This window comes from Crassostrea angulata, chromosome 7 (genome assembly GCF_025612915.1).
Source record: "Crassostrea angulata isolate pt1a10 chromosome 7, ASM2561291v2, whole genome shotgun sequence".
NCBI classification, from domain to species: domain Eukaryota; kingdom Metazoa; phylum Mollusca; class Bivalvia; order Ostreida; family Ostreidae; genus Magallana; species Magallana angulata.
Genome location: NC_069117.1, coordinates 48595183 through 48617274, shown reverse-complemented (window position 1 = coordinate 48617274; position 22092 = coordinate 48595183). Strand labels below are relative to the sequence as shown.

The window sequence follows — 22092 nt, the reverse complement described above, 5'->3', positions numbered from 1 at the left end:
AATCATAACCCCAATTTTCTGGAAACTGCCAATCGGTTTTCTAACTGATCTACAACATACATGTCCTTACTAGAATCGCACTTCCAGCGCCCGTGTCTTTTAATACACCTTTCGTTCACATTTGAACCGACTGCAGCTGTAGCTCCGCCTGATCGAAGCGAATGTAAACCTAAATTTAAACCAGAACTGACCTCTTTGAGCCTGGAAATAATGTTTTCCCTTGCAGTAGTGTAACTAATCTTTTTGTTTTTATATATCAACTTTGCAATACCGTGTGATCTGAAAACTGGCTTAAATAAAAATTCTGAAGATAACAAATTAATATCTGCCAACATAACATATTTTTGCAAAATTTTCACAGGACAAGCACTTGTGGAACCATTTGCGACCAACACCTCGTTTCCTTGCCGGTATTGGTCAGTTTTACTTTTATTAATGTACACACATAAATAATCATCAACAAATTTTACGTCACAACATTTTAGGCTACTTAATTCGTCATAACGCAAAAAAGCGGCAAAACTCAACAAAATCATGGCCAAGTCTCTTACGATCAGCACATCCGTAGATTCGATATATAAATTGCACAAACGAATCAATATATCAGATGAGACAGGGTCCTTTCTGGTTACTTTGGGAGTTGCGATGCGCTTGGCCGCCTCTTGTAGACACTTGACATAAGAATTGCTGGTAGGATCGGCAAATCCATGTAATTCGTGAGCCCACTTTAAAGAATAGATCGCGTGATTGACCACATGAGAAGATGAACCTTGATCCAATAATTGTGTAATATACAATGCGACGTGAACAGGTTGTGCGGGTAAACACTCAAATCCTTCTTTTTGAATGAAATTTTTCCATCTTTTAAAACTACTATGGTAAGATTTCGTTGTGTTAAAACTCTTCCCCTGAAGAATATAGTCGGACATCTTGTATGCCAAATCGTTCAAAATGTCGTTATTTCCGGCTCCGCTTCTGGCTACGTCATCAATTATTTTTTGTCGTATCCCGATGTCTGTCAAAATAAAATAATCTAATGATTAAATCTGAAAACGACCATGTCAAACTGAAGGGGATCATTACAAAATATCCCCTTTTTATATCTTCCTTTTTCTATTATATGAGTTCTTTGCAAAACTAACGAATCTGAAATACTTGAACAGTTTTGTAACAAAGGCCAAAAAGGAGCTGAAATCCACCTAGGAACAACTAGTGTCCCTACCACTTTTTCTGACAAACATTTTTTGATTGTTTTTGAAATAAACACTGGTGGAGGGACAAGCCACATATTTGATCCCGTCCATGAAAAATTAAATGCGTCAATGCCGCTAGTACCAGGACACCAAGATTTTGAGTAAAATACTGAACACTTTGTATTGTAATGCGTTGCAAACGCGTCAATGTCATGCTGACCATACTTTTCACACAAATAATTGTACACTGAAATTCTAATGCCCCAATCATCTCTATCAGTCTGCCTACTGATCAAATCAGCTTCTTGATTTTCCGATCTCGGGATCCATTTTGGAATTAATGTAATTTTGTTGTAACTACATGACTGAAAAATATCAGAAGCAATTAATTGCAAATTCTCTTTCTTACTGCCAACCTCTAAAATATGAGACACATTTTTGTTGTCACTGTAAACAACCAGAGACGAACCTTTTAAGTCATCTGAATGCGTGTTTATTATTCTATGAACTGATTCTAATTCTCGCCAAGTAGAACTCTTATTGCATTCCCTCTGGCTCCAAGAACCAGACACAGTAACTCTGTCCTTCTGTAGGACTATATCCTCACCTTGCTGTGAGGAGCTCTTGTCTGAACGCTGAACTGTTGGGTTAATATAACCCCCATAACCTACATCTGATGCGTCACTGAATAATTCAAAATCTCTCGTTTCTGATAAATCAATGTTTCTAAACAATGCACCGCTACAGTTCAATGACTTTATGCTTTCTGACCAAAACAAAACTTCCTGAATTGCATTTTCTGACAACAATACTTTGCTATTCCAACTAGCCCTCGTCTCTACACAAAAATATAAAAATCTAGTCATAATCCGGACTACATTTCCAAAAACAGCTTTCATACTTATGATCTGACCCGTCAGACATGCAATAAGTCTAACCGTGACAAAACATATTTGAACGCTTTGATTTGATCAAAATATCATTTACTAAAGACATTGTCCTACTTATCCTCTCCCGAGACACCCTGACAAAACCATTCTGAAAATCCCATTCTAAACCTAACCAATTCACGTTTTGAGACGGAAACCACTGACATTTTTCATGAGCTAACAAAAATCCAAACTTTTGTAACTCATCCCTGACAAAACAACTGACTCTAAAAGCGTCCGACTGTGAAGAACTGCCTCCCAAACCGTCATCCAAATACATGACAATTTTGACATTATTGGACCTCATGTACTTAACAAAATGCCTAGTAACTTTTGAAAAAATGTAACCAGCTGTAGATAAACCAAAAGGCAGAACATTGAATACATAGTACTTTTGCCGACCATTGATATTCCAGCTAAAGCCCAGATACTGCCTGTGTTCTGCAAATATAGAAATATGATGGTATGCTGACTTAAGATCAAATGTGAAAACAAAATCACCGATATCAAACACGTCTCTCGCTACTTCAGCGTCCTCATATCTATACCTATATTTATGCAAATGAAAATTCACATGTCTACAGTCTAGGACTAACCTAGGCTTACCTGATCTGTTATATGCAACAGTAAGCGGATTGACCACACTTGGCTTAGTACTCACCTCTGAAATGCAATTTTTTGCCAACAAAGACTCGATTTCTGACGAAACAAATTCTACATTTTCTAATGAGGATCTATTGTTTTTTAATTCGACACTTTCTGGAATTGTTTTAAAAGGAATTTTATATCCATGAGAAATTATATCTCTAATGTAATTGTCCACACCTGTTTCAACCCACCTTGATAAACAGCTATTTAAATGCCCGACAGGGCTTACCTTGTTAGTAGTGCACTCGTCCGTGACTGACGTCGACAGGCGTGAATTCGAATAGTTTTGTTCTGAAACTGAATTGTTATCTGAATTTCTGAATGTATTACATGTAACAATACTTATCTCTGCCGAATCGTTGAGCTTCCTTCTACAGTCTCTCGCCCAGTGACCTTTAAACCCGCATCGATAGCACGTCCCTGGCTTGACCGTAGGTGACCTAGCTAGAGTTGTCTTTCTTGTATGGGTGTGGCCTTGAATAGTCGTTTGTTGGTTTCTGCTGTGCCTTTTGTTGTTTGTCCTTTTTCTCTGCTTTATTTTGCGCCTTGTTTATTCTTTTTTCATCGTCAGAATCGTCAGCGATGGGATTAGCTTGGTATTCAGCTACTACCTTCCACCCTAAAGGACTAGAATCAGCTATTTTTATCAATTTCTGTCTCTCATTCAAAAGTTCAATACCTTCACCAATCTTTGTCCGGGCGGTGTTTATGTTTTCAACGCCAAGGTTGGCGCTGTCCAAACTGGCGTCTGCTTCCCTCAGCTTAGTGATGACCTGTGCGTTTCCCCGGTACTGCGCTTCGTTTCCATGACGTTTAAACTTATAACTGCCAAAAATATTCTCCTCTATTTTCGCTAACTGCGATGACGAGAGTTCCTTCTGTGTTGTTTCCATAGACGATTGAAAATTCTTGAAATTGCTGTCTATCAGAGTCTTCATGCTGCTTAAAATTTGATTTTGGGACGATTCCACTGCTTTTTTAACTTCGGAGCTAATTATTTGCTGAACCTCGGAACTTATACCGGCATCCCCGAATTCGTCCATGATAGATGCGTCTTTGTAAGAAGACGAGCTAGAACTGATTTCTCGTGCTATTCGAACACCAATCATACACTCGTCACCACGTGACTCGTAACTATGAATTTCATTGGATACAATTTTCTACTCGAATCAACAAGACAATTATTTTCCGCTAATCTCCGTACCGCGGAAAATATTAATATATAACTGTAGATCAAATGCAATATGTATTGCAGGTAGAGCAACCTGGCAATAGTTGCCAATCTATTAATATTGATTCAGTCATATCTGGGTTTTATATATATAACTGTAGATCAAATGCAATATATATTGCAGGTAGGGCAACTTGTCAATAGTTTTTTTTTTCCATCATAAAATAAAAATCCATTAATTTTTTTAAATAACTTTATTTTTTTATTTATCACAGTAATTATACATAAAAAAATAACAAGAAAGAGCTCATCATTCACATAAGTCTAGTGGAAATGGTTTCAATTTACAATCAGCAAATACTTGCACACTATTGCTTATACATGTAAACATAAACTGAATCTTCATGTTTGCCTTTACACATGTTGAATACAATACATTACAACATTGTAATAAGAATGCATAAATGTAAATTGATAAGAAAATGAAATCCGCTTCAAATACATCTTCTCCTGTAACCCTCAACATGAAAACGGTTCAACATGTGATACATGATTCAGAAATAAATAATAACAATATGGTGAGGAGAATTATCACGATGTCCATGATCACTTCTTGTGTTGCTGGTCATTCAAAGAGGAGTAACTCATACTGGGAGGTTTGCTGGCACCTTTCCACTCCTTGTGTATATCTTTCACAAGTTCCTTGCCAGTGTCTTTTGCGGCCCGCTTCGCGATGGCCTTCACCCCAAGATTATCCACATTGTATGCTGTCATGGCAACATTTCCCACTGCATACAGCGCGTTCTCTGACAATTTAGCGGCTTCACTTCCATACCTGTAAATTACCAAAGGAATTTCATTTTTACTCATTATTCAACTTAATGATTAATTCTTATCTTACTCATTCTCATACAGACATAAAACATATACGATAAGGACCAGGACACTTGTAGGAATCATGATGATATCTTAGCAAGAGATTCATTTCTATATCAAATATAAAGAAAGCTACCTTCAAACAGAAATCTCAACAACTTCTCATAACTTGATAATCTAACATGGCTAGTAAATCTAATTAACTTTTGACTATATTGCTTTCAATAGGATATCAAATATTCAGTTGCAGGTCTGTAGCTTCTGATCTAAAAAAAATGATCAGGTCATCCCTCCAAATATTTTTTCAGACCGGAAGCAACAGACCTGCATCTATTGAATATTGTAAAAGGTAACATTCATTAGCTTTGCTCATAATAAATGGGGGTAAAATAATATCTTCAATAGCTTACTTGTGGTTGACCACTGTGACTGTTTCATTCGCCAGATTCTTGGCCAGGGCTTTAGCTGCTGACTCCAGTGACATGTACACTGTACCAAAACCTAATGAAAAGCAATACATGTATATTTCCATAGCATTAAAAAGTGCTCCTCATCCAGAACTTAATGATAAATTCTGTGTAAACATATAACTTATGAGGTACAACTTTCTTTCATTGTTTTAAATTTACTGGATCAATTGGGACTATAATTTTGTAAATGGATAATAGTATTTAACAAATAAATAAATTATCCGATCCTGTGTAATCAGTGTGTCGATACAGTACTTGATTTTGCACATAGTTAGTGACAGTAAGGCCATTCCAAGTTTTTTCTATGTTTAGCGTCCGCGGACGGATTGGTTTTGAGATTTAAAAATTAAAAAAAAAACCACAATTGTTGTTCATAAAATTAGATCACTTCTTCATATGTCGGGCTCAGGATCACATTTTTAAATCCGGATCAGAAATCAAATACATGTATAACAACATTCAAAATGGAAATCATACAGTAGGTATTTGTTATTTTTGTATTTTTGTTACAAAATGAAGAAAATACTTCGAAATATATAACAAATTTTATTTTGTTGAACTTTAAAAGTTGTGTTTTTTTTCTAAGGTTTGTGGTTTTTTTCTGATAGAAAGATAGGTTTTTGAGTTTTGGGTGGACGCTAAACAAAGAAAAAACTTGCAATGGCCTAATGATATTGAATAAAAAATAAGAGATAAATCATATCATACTGGTAATTTTTGGAGGAAAAAAAAAGTTTATTGGTGGGTGAATGTCACAAAAATTCAGCCAGCACCAAAATTTGAATGAGGCCACAGAATATATATATAGATACAATATACCCACAATACACACAAATTCTGATCCCACATGAAATTGAGGTTGAGATTATGCTTTTTAATCATTTACCTTTAAGACCTGAGGCGGCGACCTCCACCGCCCCGTCTACAACTTTGTCCACCTTGGAATTACTGCCAGGGGCCGGGGTCTTGCTTTTGATGGAGTCAGGCAGGAGTTTCTGGCCATGTTTACGGATGTGAGGGGCCATTTCTTTTGCTACTGCCACTGTGGCTTGGCCCAATTTTGTCACTGTTAGTCAATTGATGTAAAAGTTTATGGTGTTAAAAATTAAAACCATGGATATAAATGAACTTCTTTTAAGATATATAGTAAAACATGCATGCCATGAATATGCTTATTTTGAATACACCCTTACAGCAAGTCAGTTTCATTCCTCAATTGTAAAAATTGTATTATAAAGAATCAAACATAAAGAATTAAAGTTATAACAAATCAAAGTCTGTAACCTTTGGCATATTTCCATAAATGTGTTTTACTGTACAAACATTTACTACATGTTTAACAAATATGTTTGATTCCACAGATCCTTACCCAGGTACGAGCTGACAGATACAGCAACATGGGCTCCCTTTCTGGCATACTCAGCCCCCCTCTGTACCTTAGGGTCGATAGGTTTTGGCTGTTCTGGATGCAGGTGCTCTCTTATTTTGCTAGACCCTACCCTGATAAAATGTCCGGCCTTTTCTGATCCTTTCTCTAGACCCCAAGAGATCCACTGTGAAGCTGTGTGTCAGAAATAAAAATCATTGAAATCTACATCTTTAATCTAAATGGTATGTTTATTGTGCATTACTGGTGCATGTAAACTTATTTGTTACTTTTTTTTTTTTTCTTTTTTTTTTATATTCCTTACCTACTGTAATACCCTTGGCTATTTTGGTGGATGTGCCGTCTTCAGTCCTCTCCTTCACCTCTACTTCAGACACAGTGACACCCACTAGATACAACAGAAATATAGATAAGTAATTTCTAAACATTTAGTGCAGAGAAGTAATACATGTACTGTAAATTCCTTATATTACGCGAGTACTTTATTTCACGATCCTGCTGTTTTGTATCAAATCGCGAGAATATAAAATCGCGAACGCGGGAGATATATTCATATTTCTGATAGTTCTCAACTCTCAGAAAATAATAGCGAGGTTTTAAAATCCGCGAGGGATGCTTGTCGCAATTTTACGCGGATATAAATTCCTCGCGTTTTATAAGGAATTCATAAGTAATATACATTGCTGAATGTTGCATCAAGACAAAAATAATTGCAGGACTAACCCTTTGCAGGTTCTCGGATGTCTTCCATTTCTGCTTCCATGGGAGGGGCTGAAGGTTCCTGCTCCATGGGTGGAGCAGTAGGCATAGTCTGATCCAGCAGAGCTGTCAGGGAGGCCAGAGTTTGCTCAAACTGATGTCTCTGACTCGGGGTAGCATCTGGAGGTAACAGCAACCCAACAGAAGATCCTTCAGTAAAAGAAAAAAATCTATGAGTTAAAAGTCTACTTGATACTTTATCGAAATAATTCTAAAAATTGCCCAAAAATTTATATAACATGTATATCAATACTAAGGAATAGCTTTATACATGTGAAGTTTCAATTAAAATTGTAAAAACATTATAGTTTGACAATATGCACATTTTTTAATTATTACCATATTTGATAATCCATCGTAAGTAACATTGTTGTATGCTGGAAGGTGAATCAATAAACTAAACTGAATTAAAAAATAATTTAATGATCATCACTTACCTTCTGCATTAGCTGTTACATCTGGGAAAATGTATGACCCATTTGTTGCATGTAAAGCAGGGGACATCCCAGGGACAAGAGGGTATATCCAGTTATCAACTTTGAGAAAGGCTGGAGGTCGGTTCTGATCTTCTGCTGGTGGGGGGTCAGTGAAGCGGACCATTTTGAGGGACGATGGATAGGAGGGTGCACTGACAAACCCTTCCTTGGTAATGTAGAAAATCTGTACCCCATCAGGTATACCAAATATTTCCTCTGCATTTGCAGAGAGAGAATCGTCATTTGATTGTTCACCCATAATTGAGTCACCTAAAGAAAGGAATGCCTCCTCTGAAATAGACCCAGGGGATGAGATGGATTCTTCATAAGATGGTGGGGCCTCAACTTCCATTGAATCAGAGACTCCGTTTGTTGTCTGTGTCAGAGACTGAATGCGGTATTCAATTTGAAGTTTTGTTTTGGTCATTTTCTGCTGCATCATTTTTAAGTCATTTTTCTCATCTTCAGAACAATTCAAACTTTCCACGTTTATTTCTAGCCCTTTGCTGATATTCTCCAGACCTTTCTGGTAGTTAGCTATGGCTTCTTGGATGTTTGAGACCTCGTCTGAGGCGAGTCCTTTATTGATATATTTATATGCAGAATCATGAAGCTTCTGAAATGTCTTTGCATCCGTCACACTGTCTCTGCTCTGGGTAAGGGGTGGAGGCCTTGGGGGTCTCGCTCTTGCTCCCCTTGGTTCCCGCTCCATTTGGCATTCTGCCATATTGAAAACTTATCTGAAATAATTCAGTCTGAGGGTTAGAATTAAAAAAAGAAAATACTGTAGTTTTTTGTGTTATAATCTTAAAGAGATGACTTATGTGCCAATTTAATCCTATATACAAATGTACATCTTGTAAATCTTTATCCCCGAGTACCCAAACTCCGTCACCATAAGCAGAAATTCTCCTGCGTTTCTCTGTAAATTATTTTTTTGTGGTTTTTATCATTTGCAATCACTAAATATAATCTGAAACAATATAATTTATAAAATTATTAACAAAAATATTTTTATTTTTATTCAAATAAGCCCTCTGAATACGACGTTTATCACACGTGCTATCATAACTTATGAACCTAACTCCGTCACCCACATGCTCTATGATATGGCAGGGAATGAAGACACATTAACAATTTAGTTAAAACTCAATTTGTATCAAGGCCAAGTTATAATAAGTAAAAATGGTGCATACAATTTAAATTGTATTTAATTTCATCGAAATGAAATGATCGCCAGAATAAAAAATGGGTCCATGTAACAACAACCACAATGGCCTTTTCAGAATTTATGGATGCCGTTTGATTTATGTCCTTATATATTTCAAATATTTTATATCATTAATTAATATATTACTTATTAAGTTATTTATTTATTACATTTTTAGAAATGTAGCATATTCTAAGTAGCGATATACCGGATATGTCTATACCCTGTATAAGGCAAAAGTATCGGCATGAGCGATTTGACGTTATCATCAAGAGTAGTGCATAAAGGCTATTGCGGTCTGAAAAATGTATTAATTACCTTAATAAAAAATGTATTACATGTGAAATGTTTCATCTTGACTTCTCTAAAAATGGCTGACCACCGTAAATGATCGAATGGGCCCGCATGTCAGAAATATCAATATTTTAGTGCACCCGTGAAAAAGTTTTAGCTGATTTCACACAATTAATGGTGCATAAAATGAACAAGGTTTAATTCTGTTATTTTTTGACATATTCTTAAATTTAACCGTTGCAAATTGTTGACATTTGATTAAAGATTTTTGACATGTAAAAAAGACGTCATAATCGTACTTGATTTCAAACGGCGAGGAGTTTCCCGAAAGTGACGGAGTTAGGGTAGTGACGGAGTTAGGGGGCTATGCGATATATGTAATCCTAGCTTCATATAAAATGGTGCAGAATCACCTAACAGGAAAGAAAGTTCTTAAGGTGACAAGTAACCGCAGATCTATAGCTTAACAGGTAATTTGGGTTGACAGACCTTAGACCTACCCTCCCATTTAAAAAAAACATGCAATTAACTATTTACCATTTATACGGCGCACAAAAATTACGCTGGATCGATTACCCTACAAAATGAGGACCATTGCTGTGATACTTTCACGTTATACAATACTGCAAAAAATATAATTTCGGTACACATTTAAACACTTGAAAATATGCCATTTACATCGCACTTTCAATTATAACCTAAAAACTTAAGAACATGTTATTCAATACTTATGTACTGTGTTATGTTCTTACGACTTCTTATAATACATCTGTGGAGATATTACACGATACCAAAAAGTCGCGAGATAGATTGATAAGCATACATTTTATCTTACCTGAAACAACTCAAATGTAAAACGTAAATCGTGATCATGAGTCAAAATTTCTACTTTCACAATCAACGTCTCAGTCAGGCAGACGCTTGTTTGTTTCGCAATGACGGCAGTACTTGTTTCGTTACCGAAGAGTTTCGCCCCTGTTATCAACAGTGAGCGGACGTCCCAGAATTGTCTATTTCATCAAAGTTGCATTGATATAATAATATATATATATATGAAAATTTCTTTACTTGGTGGCTTAGGCAAATGAATCTCAGTGAATGCTTTAAAGGTTTGTGCAACACCTCAACTGTTGCACCAATTCGGGGGGTGGGTTGAATCTGTAGCGATAAAACAGGAACTACAAATATTTTTGTAATCACATGACATAAACATGGCAGACGAAAAGCTATGGAAAATCCATGATAGATCACAAGACGGTCACGGTGTTAATGAAGATTGAGGTTTTCTTGTAAAGTTACATGTGTAACTACGATTTATAGGTTTATCATAACCATGGATTTCCTTCACCAATGGCGACATTGGATACGACCCTTCATAATAAGTTTGTATTTTGTGTTGTTAATAATCGCCCTGCCATTATGTGTGGTAGAACTCCATCAGAACGGTGCCGCTCGTCACGTGGAAGCATGGTTTACAGGAGGGATTTTTGTGATGATGGCCATTCCAATATCTCTTTGGGGAATTCTTCAACATTTAGTCAACTATACCCAACCAAATCTTCAGCGCCATATCATAAGGTATACCTATCAAGCCCACTGTCACACAAAAATATCAACCGTACAGCAAATGTATGTAATACTCTCTTTCAGTTATGCTATTACTATTGTGATGATCAGACCATAGATAGAACATTCTACTATCATTTAGACATTAAAATGACAGATGTCCTATGGTTTAACGATAGAATTTGTCTCCTATACTTGCAAATGAAATAAGAATATTGCGTTTATATTGCTTATATCTTCATATGATTGGTTTCAAATACCTGAGTTGCTCTTTTATAATCCTATTTGACCACATTAACTGTTAATATATAATTTTGCAACGAAATCAATGCCACTTTTAAGATCACGTTGGAAAATTTGCTGTTTACGGTCGCCATGTTAATGATAAAATCCAAGACATTCCGAGTGCGATTTTCGACAAAATGGCAGGCAAATTCAAACATGCATATTAACAAAATGTCTTGGTACGCCCCATTAAATGGCATATACATGTACATGTTCAAAAAGGTTTGTAATGTATAACAATGTGTTTTTGAATTTTCCCCTGCAGATTATATTTAACAGACTTAATAAAAATGAACATTAAGCAGATCTGCTTTGCGGCTGCTACATTACAAATATATGGGAGGAATTCTTACTGTAATTAATTTTAGTGCTATATTTTCAAGTAAATGATGTATACATGTACTTATATTAATATAACAGTTTTCAAATGTACATCACTAGTGTAATTTGCAAGCTCTAGTACTTGCCACAAAAAAAATACAAATACAGGAAAGCAAAGTACTTGTCTCTCAGTTATTTGCAACAGAACTAACTGATGACAGAAGTAATTTATTTCTACAATTACCATAAAACTATGATATGCTTTATCTTGTCAAGTAGACACAAAGCAGATGCAGCATTTTCTTTTTAGCTCACCTGAGCTGAAAGCTCAAGTGAGCTATTCTGATCACATTTTGTCTGTCGTCCGTCTGTCCGTCCGTCTGTCCGTCTGTCCATAAACTTTTCACATTTTCAACATCTTCTCAAGAACTACTTGGCCAATTTCAACCAAACTTGGCACAAATCATCCTTAGGCAAAGGGGATTCAAAGTTGTGAAAATTAAGGGCCACACCCGTTTCCAAGGGGAGATAATTAGAAATTAATGAAAAATTTTGAGAAATTTTCAAAAATCTTCTTCTCAAGAACCAGAAAGCCAGGAAAGCTGAAACTTGTGTGGAAGCATCCTCAGGTAGTGTAGATTCAAAGTTGTGAAATTCATGACCCCCGGGGGTAGGGTGGGGCCACAATGGGGGCTCGAAGTTTTACATAGGAATATATAGAGTAAATCTTTAAAAATCTTCTTCTCAGAAACTAAACAGCCAGGAAAGCTGAAACTTGTGTGGAAGCATCCTCAGGTAGTGTAGATTCAAAGTTGTGAAATTCATGACCCCCGGGGGTAGGGTGGGGCCACAAGGGGGGGTCGAAGTTTTACATAGGAATATATAGAGTAAATCTTTAAAAATCTTCTTCTCAGAAACTAATCAGCCAGGAAAGCTGAAACTTGTGTGGAAGCATCCTCAGGTAGTGTAGATTCAAAGTTGTGAAAATCATAACCCCTGGGGTTAGGTTGGAGCCACAATGGGGGGTCGACGTTTTACATAGGAATATATAGAGTAAATCTTTTAAAAATCTTCTTCTCAGAAACTAATCAGCCAGGAAAGCTGAAACTTGTGTGGAAGCATCCTCAGATAGTGTAGATTCAAAGTTGTGAAAATCATGACCCCCGGGGGTAGGGTGGGGCCACAAGGGGGGGGTCGAAGTTTTACATAGGAATATATAGAATAAATCTTTAAAAATCTTCTTCTCAGAAACTAATCAGCCAGGAAAGCTGAAACTTGTGTGGAAGCATCCTCAGGTAGTGTAGATTCAAAGTTGTGAAAATCATAACCCCTGGGGTTAGGTTGGGGCCACAATGGGGGATCGAAGTTTTACATAGGAATATATAGAGTAAATCTTTAAAAATCTTCTTCTCAGAAACTAAACAGCCAGGAAAGCTGAAACTTGTGTGGAAGCATCCTCAGGTAGTGTAGATTCAAAGTTGTGAAAATCATGACCCCCAGGGGTAGGGTGGGGCCACAATGGGGGGTCGAAGTTTTACATAGGAATATATAGAATAAATTTTTAAAAATCTTCTTCTCAGAAACTAATCAGCCAGGAAAGCTGAAACTTGTGTGGAAACATCCTCAGGAAGTGTAGATTCAAAGTTGTGAAAATCATAACCCCTGGGGTTAGGTTGGGGCCACAATGGGGGGTCAAAGTTTTACATAGGAATATATAGAGTAAATCTTTAAAAATCTTCTTCTCAGTAACTAATCAGCCAGGAATGCTGAAACTTGTGTGGAAGCATCCTCAGGTAGTGTAGATTCAGAGTTGTGAAAATCATGATCCCTTGGGGTAGGGTGAGGCCACATTGGGGGGGGGGGTGTTAAAATTTTACATAGGAATATATAGAGTAAATCTTTAAAAATCTTCTTCTCAGAAACTAATCAGCCAGGAAAGCTGAAACTTGTGGGAAGTATCCTCAGGTAGTGTAGATTCAAAGTTGTGAAAATCATGACCCCTGGGGGTAGGGTGAGGCCACATGGGGGGGGGGGGGTGTTAAAGTTTTACATAGGAATATATAGAGTAAATCTTTAAAAATCTTCTTCTCAGAAACTAATCAGCCAGGAAAGCTGAAACTTGTGGGAAGTATCCTCAGGTAGTGTAGATTCAAAGTTGTGAAAATCATGACCCCTGGGGGTAGGGTGAGGCCACATGGGGGGGGGGGTGTTAAAGTTTTACATAGGAATAAAGAGTAAATCTTTAAAAATCTTCTTCTCAGAAACTAATCAGCAAGATGATTCTTTTTAATTGTTAAGACTTTGGCTCCAGGACAATTCTTCGGCCTCACAAGAAGGTTCAGAGTTTGATGTAGCTAAATATCCCATATATAAACAATTGTAAAGGATCTTTTTGAGAACTGCAATACTCAACATGTGATATGACTATAAAATTGAAGCAGGCAGCTTTTTTTTCATTAGAATCTTTTTGTATTACTGTTTTGGGTTATTGCCCTCGATTTATTGATTCTTGATTATTTTAATTAATGCATCCACTGTTAACCAATTAATGTGATGATTATTTTTATACAATAATAAATATTCAATGTATATAAGTTGTTCTGCATAAGTAGTTTTGGGTTAGGCTGGATTAGTTTGTTTATTTTTGATTTCCAATTTTTAGATACTATGAATTATTTTAGGCTGGCACATATATAGGGACAGTGTCTATTGCATTGCAACGAGTGACTGTTTGGGGTTAAGCTTGAACAGGTACGGAGAGATTGAGGGTGTTGACATCCCTTCTCTTTCTAGTCTTCGTGTTTTTCTAACCAACGATACTGAATGTGCGGTCATTTCTGCCCTGTATCGCATTGATACAAGTGTGCGGTCATACCTGCTTGTATTGGTGGTGGTTGCGGCGGAGCACTTGTGTATGGTCATCCCTGCTGGTGTTCTGGCCTTTCTAGTGCAAGTGTGCGGCACTCCCTGCGTTAGGTTGAGCTGTTGGCGCAAGTGTGAGGTCATCCCTGCTTGCGTTATCTCTGCTTGCATTAACGTTGGTACCTGTTGAGTTGCGTAGGTGTGCGGTCATCCCTGCCTGGATAACGTTGAGTCCCTATATATGTGCAGGAGCGGTGATTAAAGTCTGCTCTTGTAAATATTTTCAGCAATCAGGGCTATCCGAGTTCCAAGGGGGAAAAATGGATTTTATTTATACAGGATCTACATGTATTAATGTACATTGTCCAGATTGTATTATGACTCCATTAAGCTGACTTTATCATACCTATTGTTCCTCAGGTGAGCGATGTGGCCCATGGGCCTCTTGTTTCAATATGAAGTAATTTGGTTATGTGAATATTACAAAGGTTTTTGTGTCAGGGAAGTTAAAAAATCTCCGAAAGAAGACTGCATGACCTAATGCATATCTGCAATGCAACATAAAAGGATATAATACTTGTATTTCATGCATAATCATGAGACAGAAAAAGTATTTTAAAATTGTGCATTAAAAAATTTAATAAGGAAGAATGAGATAACACTGAAAGATATACCGGTACTTGTACTACTTTAGATTTGTATTAACTTTTCTTATCTGTATTAAGTCTTGTGCTGAATTTGTAGCTCTATCAATTGAAGTGATTTTCATCTCATTGCTGGGTTATTTGAACCCTCGAAAGAAATATGTATTTGTAACACTCATGTTAAATAATATGTTCTTAAGAATAATTCTGTTGACATGTAGCAAACCAATTAAAATGATTTTCCATTCATCGCTGAGTTATTTATAAAGCCCTTGAAAGAAATGTTATGTTCTTAAGAGTATTTTCGTTGACATGTGAATTAACAACAAGGTCACCCACTACATGCAACAAGCGCAAGTTCACTGTGTGTTGATGCAGATGTCCCTTGACAGCTAATGCAGTATTAAAATCAGTTTTTCATTGCAGTTTAACTGATTGATATGTCATATTTAAAATCCTTTGATTGATCTTGCCCATTTTACCTCACTCCTCTGCACTACTAGATTCTATGCACAATAAATTAGGTCCATTATCCATAAGAGAGTCCCTGTTTGCGAAATGTTCATGTTACATTGACTATAATTTCTTTTTTTCCCTTTATCTAGGATTCTTTGGATGGTTCCAATATATGCCATTAATGCAGTAAGTTTTACATTTTGAATTGAATTAATTTAAAGAGGACTTTTCATTGTAAATACCGAATATTTTTTGGAAAATATAACAAAAAAGTGGAGATTCTGATCTACTGTGGAATCATTTAAAGGGACTTAGACACGATTTGAGCTCAAAATGTTCAAAATTTATTTTTTTAAATTTTTATGTCTGGAATTGTTAATATAGTTGTTTTCAATGCTTTAACAAAATTTGAAAGTCAAATATCGAGTTACAAGCGAGTTACAGAGGTTAGATTTCTTAGTTTTGTAAACAAAGCTCGAGTCCTGTTAATGTTTACATATTTGTTGTATTGGTTTAAGTTTTTATTTAATATTGCTGTTTGTTGTGAAGAAATTATTTATAAACCATTGAATCAGTATATCTTGTTTCCTTATTAAGTTATATTGATAAAGAAATGGCAATTTATTTACTTTACAGTATTTGTAAACAAAATTAAGACTCGAGCTTTGTTTACATAACAGTGACTGAAACCCTCTATATCTCGCTTGTAACGTACATGACTTTTAACATTCAAATTTTGGTGAATCATTCAAAAAACAAAAGTAAACTATTTTATACATAGAAATCAGAAAATAAGATGTTCATCTAAAATCCGGTCCAGGTCCCTTTAAATTTTTGTGGATTGTAGGTCTTTTGCTTATTCATGGGGATGTAAGTTCGTCTCTTTCAAAATTTGTTTTCATTGAGGATGTAAGTTTGTGGAGGAATACCAAGAAAACTGATCGAGCCACCACAAATTCAAATGATTTCACAGTACCGTGCATATACATTTACAGTAATTTCATTTTTTTTTCATTCCTTTCAGTGGTTTGCCTTGAGATTTCCAAGTGCCTCCATTTATTTAGATACTTTGAGAGAATGTTACGAGGCCTATGTGATATACAACTTCATGGCCTATCTCCTAAATTACTTATGGATTGAACACCCCAATCTTGAAGTAACGCTGAGGAATAAAGAACAAGTTAAACATATCTGTCCATTTTGCTGCTTCCCACCATGGCAAATGAAATAGTAAGCTTAATATTAAATGATAATCATGAAATGATTTTCACAGTGGCACATTTTTTAAAGATAAAATCATGAATGATGATAGAGTGTATATGTTCTTCAATGAGGTTTTTAGAACAAAGCTCAAATCTGTCTTTAACTAAGGATTGGCTTTAGAACCATTTTAACAAGACCTTGGACTTTCGGTAGGATGTAACTATCTATTTCTTTCATCAAAACATGTTAAAAATGGTGCTGATGTTGAATACAATATGCATAGATTATGTAGTATTAGCTCAAAAGCCAGACAAATCTTGTTGATTTTAAAGAGCCATGGCTGAGTGGCTAGCAATGAAATCGACAGGCCTACATCACATTGCTGTTTGACACAACTATACCCAAAGTCCCAGCTCTTGTTAAAATGGATTTATGACCGCTATCTTTTTTGAATTCTTATATGTACTTAATCATGATGCTATTTATACTACAGGTGGCTTTTTGTTATTCTACTTTTGGTACTAAAGATAGCTAAATGTATTTTTTCAGTTCCTTCATCGACCGATGTAAACACGGAGCCTTGCAGTACACTATTGTAAGACCAGTGACAACTTGTATAGCTTTGTAAGTACAGCCGATATGAAAGTTAAATTACCGATAAAATGAAGATGTAATTCCATTTAAGCTGCTATCTGAATTTCAAAATCTATAATTTCGTATTGTTCATTTTTTCACACAACTTACTTCCTGTTCTTGAAGCTGTCAGTTCATACTTGTACAGGTTCCACTGTAAATATAAAATGGAGTTTACATATGTATATGATTATTTCACTTGAACATTCATTTAGAATAATAATGATATGTTTATCAATTATTTGACTTTTTTGGTTACAGAATTTGTCAACTTAACGATGCATACCATGAAGGGGACTTTGATTTCAAATCAGCTTGGTCTTACCTGACCATTATCAACAACATCTCACAAATTGTAAGTCACCCGAAACATACATCAGCTATAGTGTCTTATTTATCATTAGGACAATGGAAACTGATGTGATCATGTACTGATCATGCTGGTGGTACATTTACTGTAAATTCCTTATTTTACGCAAGTTCTTAATTCCACAATTCCCCTGTTCTGTATCAAACTGGGAGAATACAAAATCGCGATCACTAATTTTATTTATATTAATTTCCTGTAGTCCGAATCTGTCTGAAAAATAAAACCCAGATTTTAAAATCTGGGAGGTTTGTTTTTATGCAAAAATTAATTTCTGGCGTTTAATTAGGAATCTACAGTATCTGATTCTGCTTACAGTGGGCAATGTACTGTCTGGTGCTGTTTTACAAAGCAATGAAGGAAGAGTTAGCTCCCATCAAACCTATACCAAAGTTCCTTTGTGTCAAATTTGTTGTCTTCTTTTCATTTTGGTAAGTGCTTTTGTATATATCCAAACTGAAAGTATAAGGACAATTTTTGAAATATATGAAAGTAGAAAAAAAGGGGAAGATAAGATTTTTTTTGATCATTCTCATTTATAATCACACATAGTTTGTAAAAGCACAATATTGGTATTTCAGGCAGTCTGTGCTGATAGCTATCTTGGTCAAGCTGAACTGGATTCCCCAGGGTGGGAAATGGGACTTCTATGACAGCATCCAGGAAGTGGCAACAGGACTACAGGTACTTATGCTCTCACTTCCCTTTTTCCATTAATTACTTGTGCAAAAGCGTTAAAAAAAACCAAACTCATCCTCCTTTTTCCAAAATAAAAGAGAGAACAAACAAAATAAATTACAGACACAAACAACAATAAAAAACAAGAAAACCACAGCAACTTTTCAAAACTAGATATCACAAATTGACGCTCTGCAGTTTTTTGATATTTGTTTCCATGGTTACAGGATTTCCTGATCTGTATAGAGATGTTCCTGGCCGCCATTGCTCACTATTTCTCTTTCTCTCACAAACCTTACATCAGGAGTGACAATGAAGATGTCAACTGCTTTGCCTCCTTCCTGATGATGTGGGATGTGTCTGACATGAGAGATGATGTCATCGAACATGTCAAGGTCATTGGTAAGTTGAGTGTTTCATAGGAGCTGGAGAAAAATGGGAGAAATCGAAGGAGCTTGGACTCCTTATATACACCATATATTGAATTATTTTGCCTGTCGCAAATTAAAATTTTTTTTTAAATATTTATGGAAAAGCTTCTTCTAAAATGTGGAAAAGCAGACTGAATGGGTGTCACTTTAGTTTCAATTTCATATGATAAAAATAAGTAAGTTATCAATAATAGCTACAAAATCCCATTGCTTTAATATACACCGGTATTTATTTCTATGATAGTTAATTTGTGTTGTTTTTTTATATAGGTAAAACAGTGAAAAAGACCATCAGCAAACCACAGATAAGAAATGAAAACGAGCGGACACCCTTGTTGGCAGGAGGGGATTCCCGGACCGATTCCCGGGTGGATTTGATGGGGTCACAGAGCAGTGCAGACTGGGACGCAGCATCCCTGGAGAACAGTGAGCGACCCTTTCCCCCGGTCACTGAGACCACCGCCAGCATGAACAACTACGTGGTTCTGGAGGATGAGGAGAGCGACCAGGAAGTGGAGAGGACACACACACAGACAGGGAACAAACATAGCCAAGTTATGGATCCAGGAAGTAATAACCAGGAAGTAATGAAGACAGACACACAGACAGGGTCACAAAATGAGGCTCAGAACACTGGCCAAGCAACCAATTCAGGGGGAAGTGTTCAGACAAATACAATAGAACAGGTTACGGTGGCAGATGTTCATGTTCAAGACACAGAACACAGTGCAGTACATCACACCGAGACTTCATACATGTAGCATTCCTCGGTGAGAATTAGATGTACATATCAATTTTATTTACTTGCTAATGACCAAATAACCAGTGAAGAGTGTTTATATTGAAGGTGTTTTCGAAAGGAAGACAAAACTTGATAAACACATACAAAAGTAAATGAAAGTTAGATTTCTTATACAGAAACAAAAGTGAAATAGGGTACACATATTTGAAAAGAGTTTGTTTATTTTATTCAGTTGTATACCTTGATATTTTATTCTGTGAATGAAATGTGTATTAAGGGTGCAATATGTATACATGTGAAAAAAAACATGTTCTGTTAATAGATGCAATAAGTGAGTATAATGTCTTTATATATTGTAGTTCATGTAATCAAAGTGCACACTCTAGTTTTATAATACCTACAGACATATAGCAGTGCTTATATACTGTATACAGGGAAATATTTGCCCTCTTTTTATTATTTTATATTATTATATATTATTTTATAATATTATTTTTACTGTGTCTGGGCAAATTTAAGACCGGACGAAAAGATTTGCAAGTGTAGAAGAGGGAAAAAAACACAGGGCAAAAATAACCCTGTGTACAGATACTTTGTTCTTTATGTTTTAAATATCATTTATTATTGAATCATTATTATCAACACACCTACTGTACATAATACTTTTATATCATTAATAATAAATAGATTCATATGTCAATATTAATGTTGAATACTTCAGTAAATAATATAAAGTTGTATTCTGCAGAATTTTAAACTGATGAAATACACATTGGTTCATACAGGTATAAACAGGTTGGGACCAATCTCCCAAATGGGATATAATAGCCCGTTTGGGATATAATAGCCCAAATGGAATATAAATTTAAAGTGCAAAAAATTATTTTTTTTTATTTTAAATTTTTTGATATAAATCTGCATTAATGTGAATCAAATGCAACAACTTTTGGTTAAGAAGTTTTTCTATATGTCTATAGTTTGTAAGATTGATCCCCAAGAAGTTTTGGATATACTGAGGGATCAATCTCCGTAATAGTACAGCTACAGAAAATGTTGTTTACCAAAAGTTGTTGTATTTCATCTATTCTAATGCGGATTCAAATCAAAAATTTTAAAATCAAAAATTTTTATTATTTGCACTTTAAATTTATATCCCATTTAGGCTATTATATCACAAACGGGCTATTATATCCCATTTGGGAGATTGGTCCCAACCTGATAAACTCATGTGTTGTGTCAGTCTGTCAGGTTTATTTTCAAGACCTCGTCATCTGTATGATTTGTAAATACATGATATGTGATAACACAGGAAATTTTGTGTGTAAGAAAGTAGGCATGGATTTTTCCTAAACTGTGTATTACATCTAGTCTGTGCACTTAAAGAGAAAGGAAAATCAGACTTTATGGGACACTTTGAGATTTCAAAATAGAATCCCCTTAAAAAAACTTAACAGCACTGAGAGTTTGAAACCCACAGAGACATTATTTATTTTTAACTCATAGATTAATAGCCAACACTAACCTATATTCAAGCTACTTTGTAAGGCATCAAAATAAAAAAATGCCATTATATTATAAAATTATGTTAAATTTATTATGTTACAAAGGAACTGTGTTACAAATTTTTGAGTAGGGTGTCCCATACAACCTTAAAAAGCATGCACTATTCACAAAGGAACATTGACTGTCTCTAAGATTGCTTTAAGTTCTTCTGTCCTATGTTAGAAGTGTCTGTCATTTGATTCTGCATGTACAGAGAAGGCATGTACCTGCCTCATGGTAAAATTAAATTTTTCTTAACTGTATTAATTCTCAGGCTTCTTTCGGGGGTGGGGGATGGGGGTAAAGGACAGGTCTACACACATTTTTGGATGCATGAGTTAGTGATCAATTTGTCCCTTAAATTAAGTTTGAGGATGCAATTTAAAAGAAGCCTCTAAAATTACCAGTATACAGTCTACTTTCTTTATGTTATTTTAATTTTTTGGCCTTTGTCCACTGTGATTAAACATGGCATACTCTAAAACCTGGCCTGGCCTGGCCTCAAAGTTGGCCTCACTTTTGGCCTCTAAATTGGCTTGGCCCCAAATTTGACATATATATATATATTTTTATATGATTTTTCCTTAAACATAAAAAAGCATTGAATTTTCAATTTCTATTTTAAAAAATCAACAAAAATTCAATCTAAATCTAAGAAAATGAGAAAAAGATAATTTTCAAAATGTGAGGCCAAAATAGGGGCAAGGCCAAAATTTGAGGCCAGGCCAGGCCAATGAGGCCTTGCCAGGTTTCAGAGTATGCCTGAATTATATTAAGTTCATTTAATGTTGTTTATTTTGTTGCTGCATTCATCGTGTCACCCACTTCCGCTGCAGGTGTACAGATATCTTCTCTTTACTTGAGTGTTGTTGATACTGCACTTCTGAACGTCTTAGAAACACTGCTCTCTCTCGTGAGAACACTTAGCCATTATCTTTTAACTAGCATT

General features: G+C 35.6%; 2 protein-coding genes and 1 pseudogene across 2 annotated transcripts; 1 reads left to right on the top strand and 2 right to left on the bottom strand.

Annotated features, from left to right (window-relative positions):
- Positions 1-1809: 1809 nt before the first annotated feature.
- On the bottom strand, positions 1810-3827 carry LOC128156275 (uncharacterized; annotated as a pseudogene).
- Positions 3828-4176: 349 nt separating this feature from the next.
- Positions 4177-10344, bottom strand: LOC128156274 (spartin-like). Its single transcript, XM_052818345.1, has 8 exons — positions 10249-10344; positions 7871-8649; positions 7398-7583; positions 6979-7062; positions 6657-6848; positions 6174-6353; positions 5228-5318; positions 4177-4776 (listed from the first exon to the last, which is right to left on the bottom strand). Exons 2-8 carry the CDS (start codon positions 8634-8636, stop codon positions 4548-4550), a joined length of 1728 nt encoding a protein of 575 aa, XP_052674305.1. The 5' UTR covers positions 8637-8649; positions 10249-10344; the 3' UTR covers positions 4177-4547.
- A 259-nt stretch (positions 10345-10603) lies between these two features.
- LOC128156277 (transmembrane protein 184C-like) lies at positions 10604-20301 on the top strand. The gene is made up of 9 exons (XM_052818349.1): positions 10604-10991; positions 15697-15733; positions 16572-16777; positions 17300-17374; positions 17645-17738; positions 18069-18181; positions 18332-18434; positions 18656-18830; positions 19130-20301. The coding sequence occupies exons 1-9, from the start codon at positions 10747-10749 to the stop codon at positions 19618-19620; spliced, it is 1539 nt and encodes a 512-aa protein (XP_052674309.1). The 5' UTR covers positions 10604-10746; the 3' UTR covers positions 19621-20301.
- Positions 20302-22092: the final 1791 nt, after the last annotated feature.

Coding starts and splice junctions, on each gene's coding strand:
- LOC128156274 (XM_052818345.1), bottom strand. CDS start 8,636: ATGGCAGAATGCCAAATGGAGCGGGAACCAAGGGGAGCAAGAGCGAGA. Junction 7,063..7,397: donor CATCCGAGAACCTGCAAAGG/GTTAGTCCTGCA, acceptor TGTTGTATCTAG/TGGGTGTCACTGTGTCTGAA. Junction 6,849..6,978: donor AGCCAAGGGTATTACAGTAG/GTAAGGAATATA, acceptor TCTGACACACAG/CTTCACAGTGGATCTCTTGG.
- LOC128156277 (XM_052818349.1), top strand. CDS start 10,747: ATGGATTTCCTTCACCAATGGCGACATTGGATACGACCCTTCATAATA. Junction 15,734..16,571: donor CAATATATGCCATTAATGCA/GTAAGTTTTACA, acceptor CATTCCTTTCAG/TGGTTTGCCTTGAGATTTCC. Junction 16,778..17,299: donor CCACCATGGCAAATGAAATA/GTAAGCTTAATA, acceptor GTATTTTTTCAG/TTCCTTCATCGACCGATGTA.